The 22964-nt window shown below is 34.9% G+C and overlaps 1 protein-coding gene across 1 annotated transcript in view; it reads right to left on the bottom strand.

The window, feature by feature from the left end:
* Positions 1 to 20867, bottom strand: part of LOC134647324 (tyrosine-protein kinase Dnt) — a 62348-nt gene extending 41481 nt beyond the window's left edge. Inside the window, exon 1 of the mRNA XM_063501629.1 lies at positions 20435 to 20867. Coding sequence (XP_063357699.1) covers positions 20435 to 20543 — 109 coding nt within the window. The 5' untranslated portion in view covers positions 20544 to 20867. The remainder of the gene's footprint in view (positions 1 to 20434) is intronic.
* Positions 20868 to 22964: the final 2097 nt, after the last annotated feature.

Below are 22964 nucleotides of genomic sequence, written 5' to 3'. Positions count from 1 at the left end.
AATTAAAAATCTAAATCGATAACGTATCTTTTTTTTGTATTCAATTTAAAGAAGACTTAATAAGCTTTTAATTGGTACTAAACATCTTGATAGCTCACCTATGAAATTGCCGAGTAAAACTAATTCAAATTCCGATAAGAAACTTTCGAATTGCTCAATCTGCTGTGAAACTATATATTATGTTCATGATTTTTTTGTGGCTAATTTAGACACTGAAGTACTAAAATATAGTAAAAAACAGTTTAAGACACTAATAATCTTGAAATAAAATGCATAACTTATGCAATTATAACGATGATAGTAGCTATATAACTTAAAATAACAAAAGAGTATCTACGTACCTACTAAATTTTGGTGTTTTTATAATTGCCGATCACCAACATCCGAACTAACTTATAACTACACTAACACGTTTAATATATCCACCATAACACACACTTCACAACATATTAAGCACAATAAACCAATAATAACTATTAACACATAAAATTATACTGATTACAAACGTAAATAAGCCGGTAAACTGACTTCTTCCATCTCAAAAATAAAGATGGCTACCCATTTAGGGTGGAGACACAACAGCGCGCGGTGCAGATGTTCAACAGAAATAGGAACTTTAAAATTGGACGTAGTTACAGGTAAAAGATCCAATCCACAAAATTACCAAAACATGAGTTAAGTATACCAGAGAGGTCTCTATGGTGTCTATTTTCACTCAGCAAAAACAGGCCCAGTTTACACTGCGTTTTCATATTTTAATCAACATGGGATACCATCCCACATGTAGGACGGGTTAAAATATATATTCGCTAATAAGTATCCATTTCTCTTGGAACCTTTTAGTTATATTCGATCAATTACGGAACTGCTCCACATTTATTTTATCGAAAGAATTCCAACCTGCTTGGATCATTTTTTAGAAAATGTAATTCACACTTTTTATCCTAAATATTATTAACGAAAATGATCCAATTAATTTGGATCCTTTTGAGAAATAAAATTTACTACACTAAAATCCTTCAGATAAACAGCAAAAAGAATTCATCTCACTTGGATCACTAAGTTAAGAGACGTTGTCAATTCTACTTTGGTGTGATAATGATCAGCACAAACGATCCATGCAAGTATTTTTTTTAACAATTATGGCCCCTTACGACCCCTTTAAGCCAATCCATGTAGGTATACTTGATCAAGCAAATCTTGTCAGTAGAAAAAGACGCGAATTTCAAATTTTCTATGGCACGATAACCATTCGCATCTAAAGTTGCACCAAGAAAAGTCTGCAGCGGATTTGATAGCGCACGCAGTGTAAGTGTTATTTATACGTCATAATTTCATAGAAGTTTGACGTTTAAAATGACACTTGCACTGCGTGGACTATCTAAATCGCTGCAGACTTTTCACGGTCTGACTTTACATTATTTTTAATTTGCCGCCTTTTTCTACTGACAAGATTTGCTTGATCACTTTGACCAGCTATATTTTTAAGATTCCTTTCTAAATTCTAATGGCATTATTTTTAACTATTATGATCAAGTCCTCACTGCTAATTTTTTACTGTAAGTATTGGCTTGGACCAATATGCAATAATTGTAAAAATGTGCAACAACCCAAACCATTTTTTTTTATTGACACTACTTACAATTTTTATTTAACGGTAAACATAAAAACGACCCAACGCGGCATTATAGTTGGTCAAGCAAAATCGTGTCAGTAGAAAAACGTGGCAAATTTAAAAAATGTAGGCGCAAAGGATTATCGTCCCATAGAAAATTTGAATTTCGCGCCTTTTTCTACTGATAAGATTTGTTTGACCAGCTATAACTGTTAAATTATCATTAAAATAATAAAATAGGATTTTAAACATATGAATCGTTTTTGATCATTTATAAATAATAAAACACGCAAAAATAATTAAATATATTTTTAATTCGTCTTCTACGTTTTTAGCAAGTTATACATAGTATGTCAAACAACTTTCTCAGTAAAAACGGTGCGAAATTCAAATTTTCTATGGGACGATAACGCTCCGTGCCTACGTTTTTTAAATTTGCCGCTTTTTTCTACTGACGGAAATGGCTATAAAAGTCACAAACTTTGGTAATTTGTTCTCTTTTTGGTAACTTGCAACACTGTTCGTGTCATAGTGTTGCTGCGCATTGACAAATTTAATCGTGAGACAGTAATTATGTTTTTTTTAGGGTTCCGTACCTCAAAAGGAAAAAACGGAACCCTAATAGGATCACTCGTCTGTCTGTCCGTCCGTCTGTCACAGCCTATTTTCTCCGAAACTACTGGACCAATTATGTTGAAATTTGGCACACATATGTAAGTTTATGACCCAAAGATGGATGTGTAACGTAAATAAATGAATTTTAAATATGGAGGCCATTTTTGGGGGGTAAATGAGAAAATTAAAAAATAAAGTTTTTCAAACTATATCGTGTTATATATCAAATGAAAGAGCTCATTGTTAGAATCTCAAATACATTTTTTTTATAATTTTAGAATTAATATTTTAGCAGTTATTCAAGAAAATGACCATCCCCCCCCCCTTATCTCCGAAACTACTGGGTCTAAAATTTTGAAAAAAATACACAAAATAGTTCTTTACCTATAGATAACAGGAAAACCTATTAGAAATGTGCAGTCAAGCGTGAGTCGGACTTATTTTAATTATGAACTCTAAATTTACAACGGTAATAGGTAATTTTTAAGAAATTTTGTGATCATTATTAGGTTTAATACTGTTTAGCAAAACTAATTTCATTTTTTATGGTAAAATAATACATAATAATTAATTCAATTGTTTTTAATAATAATATATTTATGATTTTTATCCAATTTTATTGAATGGATCCTTAATGCATAATTTTTAAAAAAACGAGAGTCCATGAAAAGTGTATTTTTATGAAAAGGATCCAACCCACATTTGGTCAAATATCTCGACAAATGTTTCATGAAACTGAACAATGTATGTATAAATATATAAAAGGCGAATTGGCTCGTTTTTCATCCAAACACATAGTATAAAAAATATCTACCAGTATAGAGGAATACCGATTCAAACTTTAAACTGCCATAACTTTTGTTCAACTTTTTGTGGATTGGATCTTTTACCTGTAACTACGTCCAATTGTAATACCATATTAATTATTTATTTAATCGTATAATTATTTAGTTTATTCAATGTAAATAGCAAAGAAATATTAGTAAATAGAAATTATAAGTAAGTAGTAAAAAAAATCCCAAAACGCGTATGCAACGCGTCTAGTACACCACATGCCTTACGATATGCAGAAATGCTTTAAGCAACCACAGTTGCCGGGTTTGTACTTACAATTTACCGTCACATGTTTTGATCGCTAATCCTGTGTAATACACAGTGATTTAATACATTCTATGGTTTATTAATGTAACTTAATAATCGAACTATTTAATGTCTATTGGTTGCTCAAGATATATTTAGTAATCTTAGAAATGTAGGGCATTCAAATAAGAAACACGTCAAGAATCTACAGAACTATTGTTTTGAAGTGATATTATTTGGTCATCAATATTAAGTAGGTCTAAAATATAGTTTTAAACTAATAGACCAATAAACGCGGAGTAGTTTAATATACATTACTAATAGAAATGTCTAAATTTGAATACTTGAGGCATTTTAAAACACGCAGCAACTTTTTACACATTGCACTTCCTGAACAACTTGCAAAGTAAAATAGATAAGAAATACTGTGGTTGTGTCTATATGGTTGAAACATTTTTTAAATATTGTCACGTTGGTAGTCTGTGTTTTAAAAATTGTTTATACCGTATCTGTGCAGCCCTTCACAGATAATAAATAAAAAACCGCATACACTCCTTTTGCAACTCGAGTTGCGACGATCATTTTAGAGGTGCGCAATCTTGAAACTCTAGTTGCTGGAATCATGTGAGTGGATAAAAAAGACCAAGTACGGATAGTTCGTAAAATGTTGATGTCAACTTTAGTCAGTCTTTTCAAAGGCCACGGATAATTCCGTTTTCGGAGTCGGTTGTATAATTAAAAACTGAATTATACGCCATTAAATTCCGTTTTAATAAACAATAATGAGTCAAAAACCTTGAAAGTTAAAATCAGTGTTTCTCTGGTCGTACTTTCGCGGCATGATTTACTAAAGAAAAGAAAATATTTATGATAGCTCTATGAATCATTTCGTAAGTAAATTTATTACAATGTATACTTGATCGCTTTGGGGGTGACATGATCCCGGAATCATATCTCCCCTGAAGAAAAAGACAAAGTCTCCCCATACAATGTAATCCAAGTTAATCATCACTTCAATAAACAACAAATAAAATAAGCACACTCACTAACATCATTTACATCTCATATTATAAAATAAATCCAGTTAAAGCTTACCGAAAATTGAATATAGTACGCAGAAAATCTTTCACCGTCCGCCATTTTTGAACCACTGACTTTTCCGATACAGTGCCATGACAGAACGTGAAGTTAGGAACGAATGAATGAGTGTTACCAGCGCAAAAAATTGTATCTCGTTTGGTTTGATTAAAAATGAAGTTTACCAAGTGTCCCCTAGGGATCGACCCTCCCCACCCTCACCTAAGCCTTATAGTGCAAAACAATGTTCCAACTTCCAGAATTGCGTCCCAAAATTGTTTTAAAGAAAACAAAACGTGTTATAGCTGAGCCAGCGCTTGGAGATGAAGATGCTAATTTGTCTTGAGAAGAATAGTAATTGTTTGTACAAATATCTTGTAGAAATTCTTGGTGAAATCTCGCTATACATTATACATTTGTTTATTTCTATTTGTACTTTTGACATAAAATCATTATTTATATGTATAACAATGTTGTGACATCCTTAAATTCAATTCTAGTCAATTTTATTTTACTTATTTATTACATATTCATGATTCCAATTAATTTTAATTTTATTATAAATCTTGATCTCATTGTCAAAATGTTGTGTTATGTTAATGATTAATTTTATTGTACTTACTAACATGTAGCTGTAATGTATTACTAACAATATTGTATGGAATTTTTAATTTTCTGAAATAAAGATATTTTATTTTTATTTTATTTTTTTTATTTTTATTATTTTGCTTTTTGTTAATAAATATTTTCAACGAATATTTGTGTTTTGTGTTATCAATTCCTTTTACTTACTCACCCCTGCTCATACATAGAAAACTAAACTATCTTAGTAGGTAGGTGCTTACAAAGGTTGTCCACTTACCTCTTAATTTTAATTTGAGGAGCAAGTTAAGTTTTTTTTTTATTTCGGTTGTGATATTTGATCCATTAAAGAATTGAAAAACAAAATTTTCAAATTCAACCTAAATATTTTACGAGATTGTTACGTATTTAGTCATATTGGTTACGACAGCGACTAAACGGTTATCTTATACTCGCTTGAAAAGGAAAAGAAAAGTTTCTCACGAATATTCTTTTTGAACGACGAACGAAGGTAGCAATTTACACGTCATGTGGTAGTTTTGAATCGTCTATTAAAGTAATTTGTACCTTCGTAATTCTTCAAGTTATGGAATAACTAATACATGTCCATTTATACGCTTTATTTCAATGACAAAAGGTAAAAAATTGTATAATATATGACGTTGATTATTGTATAAATGGTTCGTTTTTTTACTGTGAATGTCGATTGGCTTCATACTCGTACGATTAATATTTTATCGGAAAAAGTCGACTTTTCAAGTACTTAGGTATATATAATGGTTTTATAATATTACGACTTATGGTGCTAAATTGCTTATGATGAATGTGGCTATTTTTCTATCGGTTATTATCAATAATAAGGTAAGTAATTTGTAAGTTAATAAAATGACACATTATTATAGTTAGCTGGTACATAACTTTGCTACGAGTATTGAGCTATATGTATACTCTAATTTTAAAAGTTTGACCAAAACAAATCAACACGTAAGAAGTTTTGAAAATTGACACTATTTAATATCGTTCTATAGCTTGAATATCCATTAGGTAGGTACCAAATTTTACCTAATATTGTAGTTTCTATTTTTATAATGGTTACAAATAGTTTCCTAAATACTTAATTAAAACAATGCTTTCCGTGCTAAACTCAAAACAAAATAAAAAAATAAAAACGAAACTATCTTCTGCAGCAAAAGAAAAACATTTTCTCTTTGATTGTGCATCGCTTGACTAGATGCGTCCTTTAACTTAACTTATATCATATACATTATTTTGTATTTAAAAGTGCGCTGTATTTAGTTGCAGTACAGTTGCTTTTTCAATAACACTCTTCACAGACACTGTATGATATTTGGAAAGTAACAGGGACTTGGAAAAAGTTAGAAACTTTGTTTGTTTGTTAGTTCAATGCGAACGGAATCCGCTTCATTCCTGGTTCCGTTTAACTGGAAAACAAACTGACTTAGCAACAAACACAAACTAATACACTTGACTAAAAGTAAATATAAACATTAACCTTTTTGTAGTGAGATTTCTTAAAGAAGTTAACGAAGTACGGCGTAAGTGCTGAATTATAAAAGTACTTTAGTTTAGAAGTTTTGTAGTTATTTTATCTTTATAGTTTCACGTACTTTCACTCTAACATGACTATCCAAAAATAGCACCACGCACCTAAACTTTTAAAAACCACTTTAACAAATTACAGTAAATTCATAATCTTAAACCCAATAACTTACCCGCCAGTGTAATAGGAAAGGTAAACAAGCTATAACTCCGTCACGCGTCAAGTTTATCTTTTATCTTGCAATTTTCTGTAACTATTATAACTTGGTCTCTATTTTAAAAAATTTTTTTATAACCGGAGTTCACACTTATGCTGGTTTTGAGGCAAATGCGTACTTGCGCCAGTTATGGGAATAACATCACAGCATGGAATGTACTTGTGGCAAAATAAACTGAACACCGGGTAACACGTGCAAGCTAAGCTATTGTTGTTTGTATAACGTTTAACGATTGATTTATTGTGTAAGTTAATGGAAATAAACATTATAAGGTACAACGCTATTGTTAAATATATTGACTGTAAGTGCATTTAAGTTTCGTAAGTCATAACCATACATCGGGGTTTTCGGTGCGGGAATGTTTTACACTAGCCAAATAACAGGTAAAAACTGTAAAAAACGATACTAATTCAACATTTCTAACCACATTTGGACCTTACTACCTATGTTTAATTCATAGTTTGGTAATTGTTTTACAATAAACAAAGTTATAAATACACGAAATCATTCCCGCACCGTAAACCCCGATGTATGGTCATAACTATCATGATGTCAGCTGATAGATACAAAAGCTTCCCTCAAGGAGCCCTGCGTGTTTTTCCCTTCTGACTAGACCGCGTGAGTTCATCTTGTTGGAATGAATTAAATAGTAGGTAATTAAATTATTAACTAAGGGTTGAAAATGACCCATTGACATTGCACAAGATATATTATGGCGCTCGAACTGAGTAAGCGGCTATCTTCATTTGCATAGAGCATTTTCCGAGAGTCGAAAACAAATTATTTTCTCAGCCATTATTTCGCAAAATAACCGTATTGACCTGCTACAACTTATATTAGACATTCAGCCGAAGAAAATTAAACGCAAAGAAACTCTTGCTGTTATTTGCTGCTTGTAAACTCCGCCTTCTTTAATAATTCAATGGAAATATCGCGCTGGTCAACTAACGTCAAACAATACTGATATAGAACACGATAATTATTGACAGTCTGACGGGAGCTGTCGAAGCTATCAACGGCTATAAATACCGGTCATTACGGCGGCAAATTATGAGGCGAGTCTTCACAAAAGGGAAGAAAAATACAAGGGTTAGCCCGTATCATACGCCTTAAAAATATACGAGCTATGCTGATATAACATGCTTATGTGTTGAATTTTAAGGCTTACCCGTATTTGTTATAACATGTATGCTAGTTTGAAAGTAAGTATGTCTATGGGTCACTAGTTACTTTAAATAAAGATTTTATACGATTCATTTCAATAGGCCTATTACGGAGATAGAAGTGTCAAAATTAAATTAAATTCGCCCACCTAATACATACAAGGTATTACAAATAATAATGTATAACTTGAATAAATAAATTGTATCAATGTTTAAATTGTACATGCACATTTTTATTGTATTTTGACAAATGAATGCTTAATATACATACACTATACAATACTTTTAATCAATTGACAAGAAGTTTTTTTAAAGTATTAAAACATTATTTATATAGGTGTAGCCTATCAAACCTTTTCAAGATTTTAATCTATATATTTACTATAAATACTACAAACGGTGCCACTACAGCTACACACTTCATTCCCAAACCTACACTAAGTTCTGTTCTAGTTTAAAAGTAAGTAACTTTTTCAATTAAGTACTAAATTTCCATTGTAAGGTCTGAATAAAAATAGCGGGGATTTCTATAGGTACATAGGCCCTATCCCATAATCGCGATATGAAGTTTTTTAGTATCAAACTAAATAATAATCCGTTACACTCCATCCATTGTATTATTCACTGTTACACCAAATCTTAAGCTTTCTATTCCAGTCTATATTTAATTCTATCTTGTAATTGCTGAAGGGTTGACAAACGGTCGTGTTGCACCAGATGGTTCCCACGGTGTCCTTTGTCCGGTCTATTTATAGAGACAACCCTAGCAAACACACGCGAATTGTAGGCTTAGTAATTGGTAGTTTAGATTTATTTACGCTGAGGTTTACTTGATTTCGTGAAATTGGTAGAAACAGTGGAAATGTTGTAATGTGTAAAGATCGTACAGTCACCTGCAATAATATGTTACTCTTAGAAGGCCGCAAAAATATGTGACACGCTCTTATGGCTCTACAGATAAGATTGTGTCAGATATTTTTGCGGCCTTTGCTGTACTGTAACATATATATGATTGCAGGTGACTGTACTTACAACATAAGCTTAGAATTAAAAGACAAAGTGTTTAATTTAGCGATGTAGAATGTAAATAAAATAACCGGTTAAATAATTTCTTCCGCGGGGGTGGGACCTGGGTGATCTAAGCCATTCTAGCCTATAAGTATCATTACATAATTATTTTGGGCTTAGTCACCCATGATTTTATTTTGTTAGGTATCAGTTTTAGTTATAGGTTACCTACATTTTATTCTAACTTTGTTATTAACTCTTTTGTTTTCAGTTTTAATAAAATACCCTCGAAAGTGCAGAGTGAGTAATGGTATCTAGTTCAGTAATTCTCAATTAAAGTTATAATTATATGCTTAAAATGTTGTGACTTCGTATTACTCCTCCCAAATAACCTAACTTCTAAGAAAGATCTTTCAAATAAAGAAATTAAAACCCCTTTATTTCAATGTAATAAGTAGTTAATTATGGATGAATTAGCGGGTTTTCACATTAATTATGTATTAATGCTGTTAATGAAATGCCGACCCACAATGCAATAGCTCCTTCTGATGAGTAATGATCAGTATGGCTAATTTCCTTTCACCAAACATGTTCCAGCAGCATCCATTCCACCAGTATTGGTAGTCCACCGGGAGCTGTTTGATTGCACGTTTGGTTATCAATGTTTTATGGCGTAAACGCAACGCACATGTCATAAATTTAAAGGGTCATAAAATACGTTTATTTAGTACTGTGTGTTTACGGAAAATATGGCATATTTGATTTTATGCAAGAGAGGATGTTCATTGCATTGTGTATAAGTAAAATTAACTTGTGAATAATAGCTTATCTGATTGTAAGTTGTAACACATGTTATATTTGAGGGGTATATTTTATTGCGTTCTATCGATGTTTTAAATAATTGTTGCTTTTAAAAAACTTTGCTAAAATTTGAATAGTAATTGATATCATTAATATATAATTGGTATCATAATCTGCAACGGTATCATGGTCGTATTTTTATCACCTGTCATGTCATGCGTCACTTTTGTACTAACATATCTGTTAAAACGTGACAGGCATGGTGACAAATGATAAAGAGCCGACCATATTAGCTTTACTGCACGTTCCTATTTTATTTCGCAGCGATAAATATATTTATATTTCCCAATATATGTGCTAATAGGGAAAATAGGAAATTGGATCGTTAAACCCAGAGATAATAACTGTTAAAATAATGTATTTTACGAGTACAATTTATAATTTAGTTTATAGCGACCGCGAACTATTATCAGATCCCGATGCAATGGTTTGGGAATCAAATGAATTGGGAAATTCATGTGAAAGTGGGCGGCGAAATGATAACCATTATCATAAATAGATGTGTTTTTAGATCATAATAGTTACTACTCGTGGCTCTATCGCAAAAAGCGAAGTTACATATTTTGTATAAGTATTTGTAACTTTGTACGAACTTTTCGTTAAAAGAAATAGGTAAATAATTAATTAAGTACTTACGCCAAATAGATGTTGCTAACTATAGCAACAAAGATACCTATTACTAATTATGTAGTGTGACGATATACATACCAACCTATTTGGTCACCTTGTCAATTGGTGTTTGATGCTGACTGTACCTGTTTCACAATAAGTAGACTGTATTTTGTTCTATACCTAAATACAGTCGCCATCAGATATAGCAAAACGGCTTCAGCGTATATTATCTGAAGAAAACCTCTATTATCAAGACAAAATGCAGATATTTTTGATAACATTTGCCGCTATGATATGCCTATGTGATGACGATTGAACTTACTGTAGTTTATTGGCAGCAATATGAAAAAGAAAAAAAAAAACTTTTGTAACAATATTTTTATTGAATCATTTTCTCGAGAGTCCCATTTTTGTATATTTATTCACTCCGTTACCTTTACCTAAACGCGTTCACCGCCATGTCCCCTGATTTCACACCTAAAGCCCCTATAAATATCCAGGAATTTATAAGTTCTTAAATATCAGAACCATCCATCATAAGTGATATATTGCCACGGGTTCTCGACAGTGTCACGTGAAAAATGACAGGAGCAGATCTAGCCAATTATAATGCAACGCGAGATGGAATGGTTGGACATCAGGGTTATTCGTATAGCTGGACGAGTCGAGTAGTCAGACAAACGTGTACCTGACCCGTGTAACTGAAAAGTATAACACGAGCATTATTATGTAGATAATTATAATGCAACGCGAGATGGAGTGAATGGTTGGACATCAGAGTTATTTGTGTAGCTGGACGAGTCGAGCAGTTAGATAAACGTGTACCTACCTACCTGACCCGTGTAACTGAAAAGTCACAAGCATATTATTTAGATAATTATAATGCAACGCGAGACGGAGTGAATGGTTGGACAATCAGGCTTAGTTTTTCATTTAGGACCTTTCTGGTGTTCGTAAGCTTATTCAGTTTACATAATAAGACTCTGAGAGCATTCGTTAAATTGGATGACTGGTTAGTTCGAGTGCCGGACTCTTTTAAGTTTAAAAAGCGATTGTAATACTTATCGCAACTCACGTGACGTGACGGTCTGGCGAGTTGTTCATCATGGTAACACTGACTGATGCTTTTTAAACGCCAATTTGTAAAAGTTTGTCAGATTAATGGCGCTCAGCGCTCTTATGGCGTTTATGTTAAAGGTTATTTTTGACAAACTGGTCTCGAGTGTCGTTTAAGTTATTTATTTTGACATGTTATACCGGCTTCATTTGTAACTAGTATATTTTGTAACTTGCTATTTTTATTGAAATTTAATGTCGCCTGTTGGTTTTCGTATAGGAATGGCCAGCATATAATTTTTTTGGTTGGGAAGACCCTCCTATGGCAAAAACACTCGTATCTGAATAAGTATTTCGCTCAAACAGTCAGAAAGGAAGGACTACGCTCCTTCTGCTCTACCTACTGTAGACGATCTAACCTGATAGACGGTCTTCTCCACATTGACCTTAATTTAGGATAAAAAACATGAACGTTCCTGATATCAAAATATAGTTTTTTTTATAACTTAGATGACAACGCTACGTCACTACATCTTAGGTAGGTACTAAAGGACCAAATATTATCCTATTACTTACACTTCATTAATTTGTTCTATTTTTTTCCTGTAATAGATTTCTTCATCCCTTCATGTACATACATTGTTTTCGTATTTTATATCATACTTGTAGTTTACAACCTCGTTTTATAGTACCTACATAAAGCCCAAGACCTAAATAGCGAATGGAGTCGTCATCCCTCTCATTACCATATACAACAGCTCAGTGACCCACATAGCGACGGGCACAAATGGACGGCATGCGTCTTCGTTAGAACACGTGCCTGAGAACTTCTATTGTGCTTGTTTGTTTTAAATGGTGCAAGGCAGTCTTCGTTAGAGTTCGTAGAAAGCTAGAATCACGTATTAACTCACACGGCCCATTTAGATGATGCGAGAACTCGCGTGCGAGTTTCATTACATTGCGGGTTTTGATCGGTCGGTTGAATTGGACGTAACCAACAGTCCGCAATGTAACTAAAATCGCATGCGAGTTCGCGCGCCGTCTAAATCAGCCCTTATAGACGGGTCTTACCTTTATTTACCGACGTTTCGACACAGGTCGTGGTCGCGGCTAAACGCGAAGTCATATGTCATGTTTCATATATTTTGTACGAGCATGAGACCTGAGGGGCTACCGCGAAGACAGAATTTCACAATTTGCGGGGATCTTTCTCTTTTACTCCAATGAAGGCGTAATTAGAGCGACAGAGAAAAATGCCCGCAATTTGCGAAATTCGGTTTTCGCGGTAGCCCCTGTGTGATATTTCGCCAAAGGAACAAGGATGGTAGGGTCGTCTCATAAGCAGCTGCAAAATCATACCCCATAATCATATAGGTATATACTTAAATAGAATTATTTCATAAAGTTGGCATGCAATTTTGCGGCTCACTACGTCTTAATAGGAACTATGGGACCCTTATTTCCCAATTTCCCCAATTGTAACTACCTATACATATTTATTACAACTACGCCCTTTTAGCACCTTCACCTTACAAATCGCACTAAGCCTGCCATAAACTACGCCGTAAACCGACTTCAAGTAAGTTTTATTGATATTATCCCTTTAGCAACAATGCTAACACTAAACAGCCTATTTTACTCACGAAATTCCGTCACGTACGGCCTTTCTCTTCTGTGCTTAAAGAGTAGGCAAGTGTGTAGAAACACAAAGTCTTAACTCCCTACTCACACGGTCTCTTTGGCTTATGTGCCGTGGAAAACTCGTGTAATAATAAAGGTAGGTACCGTTCGAATTGCGACATTGCTGCCGTGAATGCCAAAATCAATGTTGCTATCAGGGATGTTGCGAACATCCGCATCCGCATCCGCCACCGCGGAACTTCCGCATTATTTTCAACATCCGCATCTGCATCCGCATAATATCGATGCGGAGCTTATGCGGATGCGGATGTCGAACAAGTCGGTACAGGAACATCTTAGCGGCGGCGTAAGTGCTCGGTAATTTCGTCATTACCTATAACGAACATTACATTACCAGAAAAGTCGGCCAAGTTACTGTTTATTAAGTAACGAACATGTATTCTTGCTCAAATACTAAACGTTTCGTTTTTTTTAAATAAACAAATACTAAAAATGTAATATTTGACGTTTTCCGAGTACCTAATCTTGACATCCGCGGATGTGAGCCTTTAAATATCCGCATCCGCATCCGCGGATGTCAAAAAATCTGCATCCGCAACATCCCTGGTTGCTATCCCCGGATTTTTGACATTTGTCGGGCTGCAATACCGCTGCAGTAATAATTATGTTTAAGGACTATGGTGTTGGTGTAGTAAAAAAAACCGACGTTCTGGTAGTTCTCAGGGGACATCAGTATTAATAAAAATAAATACAACTGCACTTAGTCATCACTTTGTTTGCCAACCAGAAAAATTGAGATCTGATTATACGATACCACGAGTGTAATCACGGCACCCCACACATTTAAAATGAAGACACAACTTTGCCATTCTTCAGCTTTCCCAATCACCCCATTTATTCTACCATTACCCTAATCTTCACTACAAAAATCGCTAAATAACCCCATACGAACGCCTTTACAGATATGTTCATATTTATCGCTCTAACACAAAGGAGTACGGTTTAAATTTGTGAACACATCTTTGACGTCGACCATACACTGACACCCCACCGCTGCAACCATACGATAAGACTCCCAAATTGATGTTTGAACTGTCATTAATTCCCCGCACGACAGATGTCGCTCCAGTCTATTATTTTTGACACATACGATACGACTGTCATTTGTCGTTAAAATGATTTATGTACTTGTCTAATCGAGTGTACGTTGAACTGTCGTGCTATAAAAGAAATACAGTTTATTGGAGTAATTTGTTTCTTTTCAATAATAGTTATATAAGTGTTGTATAAAAGCATTATTACAGACTTATTGAGACGGGTTTTATAATGTGAATTAAAGTGATCATTATTAAATAAGCCGCAGTAACTATGCAAAAAACAAACACGTAAGATACCTATTTAGATATAGTCATTACGTTTTAGTAGTAAATATAAGTGGAAGTATTTTCTACGTTCAAAATACACGTCGAATTTTCTAAAGTAATCCTTAAGTACAGGTAGTCATATTGTTTCATTAGTTACCTATACTCTGACCTACTCTTATTTAATAGACTTAATATGTAAGTACCGAAGTTTTTCTAAATAATTAATTATGCGGAGGATGTTCTAAAAGCCAAGTACCTAATGTTTTTAATTATATGAAATAACTCAAAAATAAATGTCGTTCAAATCGGTCCCATTTTAATTTGACAAAGTAAAACCTTTCTCAGAGAGTACGAAAATGATCATCTCTGGTTTCTACAGACATTTTTTTCTGTCCAAAAGTCCTTACATATAAAAGGATGTTGTTTATAATAACAGTTTTGAATGATTCACGGTTAGTTTCAATAAACTTAGGTATCTACCTAGACCGGGATGTGAACTGAGATTACCTTTAAAATATCCGGAGCTCGAAAACAATCACGGTACTAAAGGTAATCACGGTTCATATCCCGGTCTTTATGAGTCTAGTGATGTTGTTTATGTTTCCCAAACTAAAGCCCGATTACACTAAACACTACTTTATTCCGCATGAAGCTCACGTCCCCGCATTTCTAGATATCCAACAATATGCAGCCTGCATTCCATCATGCACTGGCCATTATTTAGCCGCTGCACTTATCTGACAGCTTGTTTTATGTCTCAATTCCGTATGCATTGCACAGTGGCTATCTCTAATAAGATTTTCATTCAGATCTGGCAGTAGGTACTCCCTAAAGTAATAAAGTAGTGGCGGGTGCACTATAATTGTTTCCATTGTTAGATGGCGAAAGTTGGGTGTTGGAAAGCGAATTGTTATTTGGGAAAGTGAATGGTTAGTGCTAGAAGTGAATAAAGAAGTGGCTAGACTTGGTTGAGGTGAATTGTAACGATGACGCAGTTATTTTCTAGCTTTTTCTATTAAGATTAGATACCTACTTTAATTTGTTTTTCTAGCTAAATCCGGAATAAGACATTTTTAAATATACTACCTTACCCTGCTGAGAGAAACCCGTTGAATTGAAATAGACATAAAATGTTCATTATTGGTAGTCATTTTATAAATGTTTTATTGTAATTGCTTTCTATGGCTCCCTAATTCTCTTCTTGTTACTAACCAACTTGTCTCAAAAGATAAAATAAAGTGAAACAAATGCGTAGTCTTATACTTTCCCGTATCGTCTCAACGAATGGACACGCACTCACATACGTCGAATTTGTAGAACAAATATAAATGGTTGAGGGTAGATCAGGGGTAGATAATTACATTTTTTTGATCTTCGAAGGCAGGGGTCGTCAATGCCTTTGTGACGTATACCGTATCAACAGTTGTGAGAGACTTTGTACGGAGGTGACGCAAGTCAATAGCAATGTGGTATGGGAATGTTTTGGAGGAAATTGGAAACAAGTTTCTGACATGTCATTTACCGATCCACGAGGAAATAAGAGATTGATTGGATGATATTTTCATTGTTTATTGGTTTTGTTATTTATGTAATGTTTATGTAGTCGATATTTTCCTCGAGCATTATTTTTTGAGAATCTGTCATCAGGTAAGTAGTGGGTAAGTAGGTATACTTTATTTTGTTTAGGCAAGCTTTAAAAAAAAAAAGAAGAACAGAGGTGGAAAAAAAATTAAGTATATGCCTTATGCTTATCACCTATCGGTAAATATCTTCTAAATACACTTAAACCGAGGTTGGGAATTCGGTTATAAATTTATATCATTAACAACAAGCATTTTGTAGGATACAGTGTTGTGAATAACGCTTATTTTTAGGCTTAAAGACTCGAGCCCTCAAGACTCGTAAGTCTTGAAGACTCGACTATATTTGAGAATTGTATTCATTTATTTTACGCGTATGTAAGAAATCGTCTTTACCGCCTTTGAGGCGTTAAGCCTCGAGAGTCTTAAGGGTTCGAGTCTTTAAGCCTCAAAATGAGCGTTATTCACAACACTAGTAGGATAGCATTAAAACATAATTCCGCTGTTATGTGTATATTTCAACATTTAGGTAGTATTTGGAATAATTTTGATTAAAAATTTCACAATAAATAAAAAATAGGCGAAGTTGGGGACGTTAATTTCTTATTTTACTTTTAAAATTATTATTTTAATAATTTCACTTGGGCGAATTTGGGCACAAATGGTGAAGTTAGGCTTCCCTGCGGTAGATAGATTTGCCAACCTTAATTTTCAATTAATGGAAACCTTGGTTACATTTCCTGCAGCATGCAGCAATTCTATACAGCAACGCAGCAGTAACTCCGGTGCAGTCTTAATCCAAATGTAACCTCTTATAACAGTAGCTCCTGTCCGTGACTTTGTCAACGTGGTATGATGATGATGATATCGGTTATTTTTTTATAAAAGGTTCTCTCCTCGCGTTGTCCCGGCATTTTGCCACGGCTCATGAGAGCCTGATGGGGTCCGCTTGGCAACTAATCCCAGTAATTGGCGTGGGCATAGTTATACGAAAGCGACTGCCATCTGACCTTCCAACCCAGAGGGTAAACTAGGCCCGTATTGCGATTAGTCCGGTTTCCTCACGATGTTTTCCTTCACCGAAAAGCGACTGGTAAATATCAAATGATATTTCGTACATAAGTTCCGAAAAACTCATTGGTACGAGCCGGGGTTCGAACCCGCGACCTCCGGATTGCAAGTCGCACGCTCTTACCGCTAGGCCACCAGCGCTTCTAATAATATCTATTTCTTGTGTGTCTTTGATAAAAGTATCTATTTCTTGTGTGTCTTTTATAAAAAATATCTATTTCTTGTGTCTTTTATAAAAGTATCTATTTCTTGTGTGTCTTTTATACTAAATATCTATTTCTTGTGTGTCTTTTATAAAAGTATCTATTTCTTGTGTGTCTTTTATAAAAAAAATATCTATTTCTTGTGTGTCTTTTATAAAAAAGGAGAATCGTTTCGTTATTTACCCGTAAAAATCGGTTATACCAAATAAAAGCCTTTTCAGCAACGCGTCTCCTAGTTTCAATAGTATCGTATTCATGCTCCATTAGCAGAGGAACTCGATATATTTTGATAACATGTATAAATGCAGTCACCTGCAATAATATGTTGCACAACGAAGGCCGCTAAAATATCTGACACGATCATATTTGTAGAGCCATAAGAGCGTGTCACATATTTTTGCGGCCTTCGATGAGTAACATATTATTGCAGGTAACTGTACTATGTTGTCTTTGTTGCTTTGATGTGATTATACCAAACGGTGTCATGGCATAGACTAGGAATCCTCTAGACGGAGTTTAGAGCAATTATTTCATGAAACCGATGCTGCCAAATATACGGGGGATGCGGGGGGACGAGGTGAGCGAATCCCGTGCCGTGATTGGTCCGTTCAAAGACACGGACCAATTACGGAATATCCCGTTCCGTAAAATAAAATCGAAGATGGAGTAAAACTACCGTATAAGTGGCAAAGGGGGTAGCGTTACTATGCTCAGTCTAGAGGATGTCTTGTCTGTGTGTCATGGTGTTCTGGTTGGTTAATTAATAATTAATGTGTAGCGATCAGCAATTTGGTGGTTTAGTATCGTGCTCATAATTAATCCTTATCCATATAATTATATTAATGTTAAATAAATAAATATTATAGAACACTAGTTTTTCCCGCGACTTCGTTTGCGTGGAGTTAGTAATTTGGGTAGGTACCTTATTTTTTATCCAATCTACTTTTTATCGATTCTTCATACAAACAAAGATGGTAATCTTCCTTTCGATGTAATACAAATCAGGTTATCTCTATATGTATTAAATACGAGAAATATCAATATTCTGAGTGTGAAATGTCGTCACGTCGCAAATACATATATGGAACGTCTTTGCTTAGCGACACGTACAAGAATTCGTACGAATGATACGAGTCGTAATTTAAAGTAAAATAAAAGGGTGTCTCCAGAAAAGAGGCAACATTGATGATATCAAAGACATATACGAGTATGGGCCCGATTCGGATTTTGAACTAGACATCAATAAGATATCTATTAGACATCACCAAGATACGACAATCAAACGCATCTAATTTAATTATCTAATGGAAATCGTTCGTTCATACGATATTTTAACGTAAAAGTGACATTGGTTGCCCGAATTGAGCTGTAAAAGAGAACTACATAGTTCAAATTTAACTATAACGTATCTAGAATGGATCTAGTACGTGTCGTCTCTACTGTGTATGAATAAAGTCTAAGGAAAAAACGTGCCTCGGAAATCTAGAGAAAATCATTCTCGGATAGATGGCGCACACACCTTTGGCCTATGCTCGGTTAGATGGCGTTGACGTCACCGTTTCATATTTAACAATTTTAACACATAGGTATCAGTGAAAGAACATGGGTCGAAATGATATAAAAATAATAACAATAATAAAGTACTTTATTGCACACGACAAAATAAAAGTTACGTTACAGAGAATACATCATTCAATCATTTATTAATATAATATATATTTTTTGATAGTTTTATAAATTTTCATTTTGAGTATTAATCGTGTGTCGATAGATGGCAGTAAATTTACAGTGACTACAAAATTTACTATTAGAGCACTCCTCTATACTATCTATTTATTCTCTTTGATGATATGCAACATACGGGTGCTCCTATAAGGGCAACATTCCATTTCTGACCGCAGCTGCACTACTGCACTGAACGCGTCGCTGTTAATGTCAATTTCCATAGTAAAACGGACAGTAGTGCAGCTGCGGTTGGAAATGGACTGTCACCTTAACAGGAACAAAAAATTAAACTCCTCAAACTGACCAACATTTGTTCAGTGACTTTTAAAAATAAATCTTGTTTTAATTTTTAGTACACTTTAAATAAGTTTATTCTAAGACGCAACGTATTAGCTATATTTAAAGCGTGACGAGCAAGGTCAATTACAATGATGATGACGTACCTACATTCTACATTGAAGATAATATTTAATTTGTGTGAAAAATAGGCAATTTGATGATTTCATGATTTTTAAAAGGTATCGAAAAAAGTGTATGTTTTAGGACAATTTATTTACTTAAGTTTGAAATATTTGCTCGTGTTACTCGCCCCACCCGGTGTACGCTACAACTTAAGGTCTCCTGAGACCCAGAAGCATTTGTTTTGTTTTTAAATTTGGAACATTTAGTTACTCAATTGAAAGTTCAACATATTTTTTGGAATATGTACAAAAATTTGTACGCAGGGTCTTAATTAGGAGATTAATCGGCTTTTCAGTTTTTGAAGTGAAGTTTTTTTAGCGGCGCTGGGCACTTTTTTAGGTGGGGAAAAAATGATAAACTCGAGACAGCGTAAGGCGATCACGTGACCGTAAGGGGCGTAAGGCGATCACGTGACCGTAAGGGGCGTAGGGTTTAGATGGCCACTCATAATTTAGATGGCATTTAAATCAATAAAGAAAAACTCAATGTTATTTGACATTTATGTTGGGGACTCCTTTTCAAGACTCTTTACCTATGTTCAAATAATTTGACGTTGTCATGGCAGTACCTATGTATATAAATAAGCATGTCAATGAAAAAGTGTGATCTTATTTGAGAATGATAATAATATATACTAAATAAATAGAATACCTCCGCTAAACGTATGTATCGTGTTACCGGGCGTCGGTAACATAGTGAGGTGAGTTTTCACTTCTATCGGCACTCCCGGAGTGCAACCGTTGTTGCTTGTTTTTTCCACGTGCTTATCACTTTCTTATCAGAATACCAACTCCTTGAAAACTATTTTTCCAACAGTGTATGTGCTCTCTGCAGTGTCACATAAACAACAAACATAATTCCATCAGATAGTTAAGATGAACAACGCCGACAACTTGCCAAGTCTCAAGACTAAGACAAGTGCAGTTTCTAATCAGACTCACCGAGCAATTTCATCACTTCAGCCTGGCTTATGAGCACGTTGAGATGGCCCGTTGCCAATGGCAACGCCAGCCAGACCGCCCAGGCGATAACAAGTCTCTTCAACGCCATCACAAACACTTACAGTTCAATCATTCCATCAAAATCAACCTTAATTTCTTTAAAGTCACGTTGTATCCATGTTTCGTTAAACCCCGCTTCCAACATGACAGAAAATTCAAAAACAAAACACGCCTAATCCATTTCGAATTCGAAATTTGAACGCTTTTCGCGGATTTTTCGTAACGGAAACTTAGTCCGGGAGCGGTAAACCCCAGCGGGATACGCCGAGGACGTCGGACGCCGCACTGCCGCTTTGAAACGCTTTCCGAGCCAACAAGTTACTTACTGTCATGCGCACTGTACAACCCTCTCGCAGTTTGAACAAGGACTCGTATCATGTACATTGCTGCTTTTATTAACACTTAAAACGAAAAGGTGGTAGGAAAGAAAGCGATGGATGCGAAGCGTTTAGAGCTGTATCAGAAAATGTTTAAATTTTCAGGCTTTCATTGAAAGCGACTTGTGTTTTAAAGGGAATTAATTGAGTTTGTCTCAGGGGAGTTTCCGTTTTGCATTACGCCTGCTTCGCGAGTACTAATAAAATTAAACTCTATTTTCTATACAGATACTGTTGAGTTTATTTAGCGTGACATCGTGTAAGAGTGGCGATAAATAGATTTGTTTCTGCGCTTCAATATTTTGCATTAGATGCTTAATAGAGTTTAAAAGGGCACTTTGCTGCATCCTAAATACGTTAGAACTCTAGGAGCTCTAGCAGACTAATTATTACTTGGTATGTGCAAATACGGCGTTGATTTAATACAAACTTTTTAGACTGATTATTCAATGATTATTCAATGATAAACAATGACGACAGACTATTAAAGCTTGAATGAAATCTAAATAAGTATGACTCACGCTAGACCGGCCCGAGCCCGTGCTGAGGCATACGTCACGTCATTTTCTATGCCAGCTGATCAGTGATGCTTTCCATAGAAAACGAAGCGCCGGAAGCTTTGGCCCGGCCCCGGCCCGGTCTCACGTGAGTCATCCAGGTAGTGATTTATTAAATCTCGAATGTTCCTTCCTATGCTTTAATCTCGACGTAGCCGAAAATATCGTCATGATGTAGCTTGGTGGCTAACCGGAACGTATGGTAACATAAATTACAGTAGGTTCATAAATGAGACAAATTTATCCGAAATATTTAAGCAAACAATCCAAACATCAACCACAAGGCTTCAAAAATACCTCACGCAGAATAACTAATTATCTAAATAGAGTACAGTAAAACATTACTTCCCGGCGTGCTGGATTACCGGCCGGTGGCGAATGCATAAGTAATACGTGGCACTGATGGATGGTGCGCTTAATAAGAACTGCTAAACGCTGCACCTGTATCAAACACGGTTAAGGAATCGTTCGGATTCAGACTACATCAGCATTACTGCTGCAGTATTGATGTTTCCTGCAGTAATGGAGTTGACTGCAACAGTATTGCAGCGTGGCATTACTGTCGACTGCATTGCTGCCGCAAATATCATGGCTGGAAAGGGTGATGTTCTTGGTGCAAATTTTACTCTTATTTCTTTGTAGATGACCAAAGTGGGAATTACAGTTTTCGCAGATTCTATAAAATCTTACTACATTCTGTCTATAGTCTTGGTAACCTCAACGTTCCAAGATCGTTTGCACAAAGAAATAATAAAAAAGTGGGAACCATATTGCAACATTTCAATACCATAGTTTACTTAAACGCTAATTCCAAATTTTACATTCAACAATACACTCGTTAAGGAACTAAATTAGCATAACACAAGGGTTGAAGGTTTGCAAGCTACCCGATGCGAGATAAGAAGAAATATTTAAATATAGGAAAAATGCAGGGAAAGTTTGCAAGCGCGTAACAGCACTAAAAAAAGTTTATTGAACTAGTGAAAAATTCTTACAAAACAGTATACTCAACTCATTTTGGCGGTTTTGTTTCTTAACTAATATCGACGACGCAGTTTACCTATACTCGTCATATCCTAAATGATGAAGTTGCGATCAGATAATTTTGAACACCTTGCTCGCTTAGCTACTTCAGCTGCTGACTGCAAACGTCTGAATCCGAATGTCACCATTGAAATATTGGAATATGGTTCCCACTTTTTTATTATTTCTTTATGTAAACGATCTTTGAATGATGAGGTTACCAAGACTTTATAGACAGAATGTAGGATGTAAGATTTTATAGAATCTACGAAAACTGTAATTCCCACTTTGGTCACTTACAAAGAAATAAGAATTTCCCAGACATGACATCAACTACACCTCACATATTCTACATCAGTGTAAGCAATGCCTTCTCGCGCGAAAAATGCTCGACGCGCGCTCTCGCGGAAAATGCTCGGAAATCGCGAGCTATGCGCTTGCAAAATATTCCCTGCATTTTTTCTATACCGTAAAATGGGGTGAGTATGGTCAAAACTGAAATTCAAACTTCGA

Source organism: Cydia amplana, chromosome 4 (assembly GCF_948474715.1).
Source record: "Cydia amplana chromosome 4, ilCydAmpl1.1, whole genome shotgun sequence".
NCBI lineage: Eukaryota > Metazoa > Arthropoda > Insecta > Lepidoptera > Tortricidae > Cydia > Cydia amplana.
Note: the sequence above shows the minus strand (reverse complement) of the source record. Positions and strands in the feature narration are given on the sequence as shown.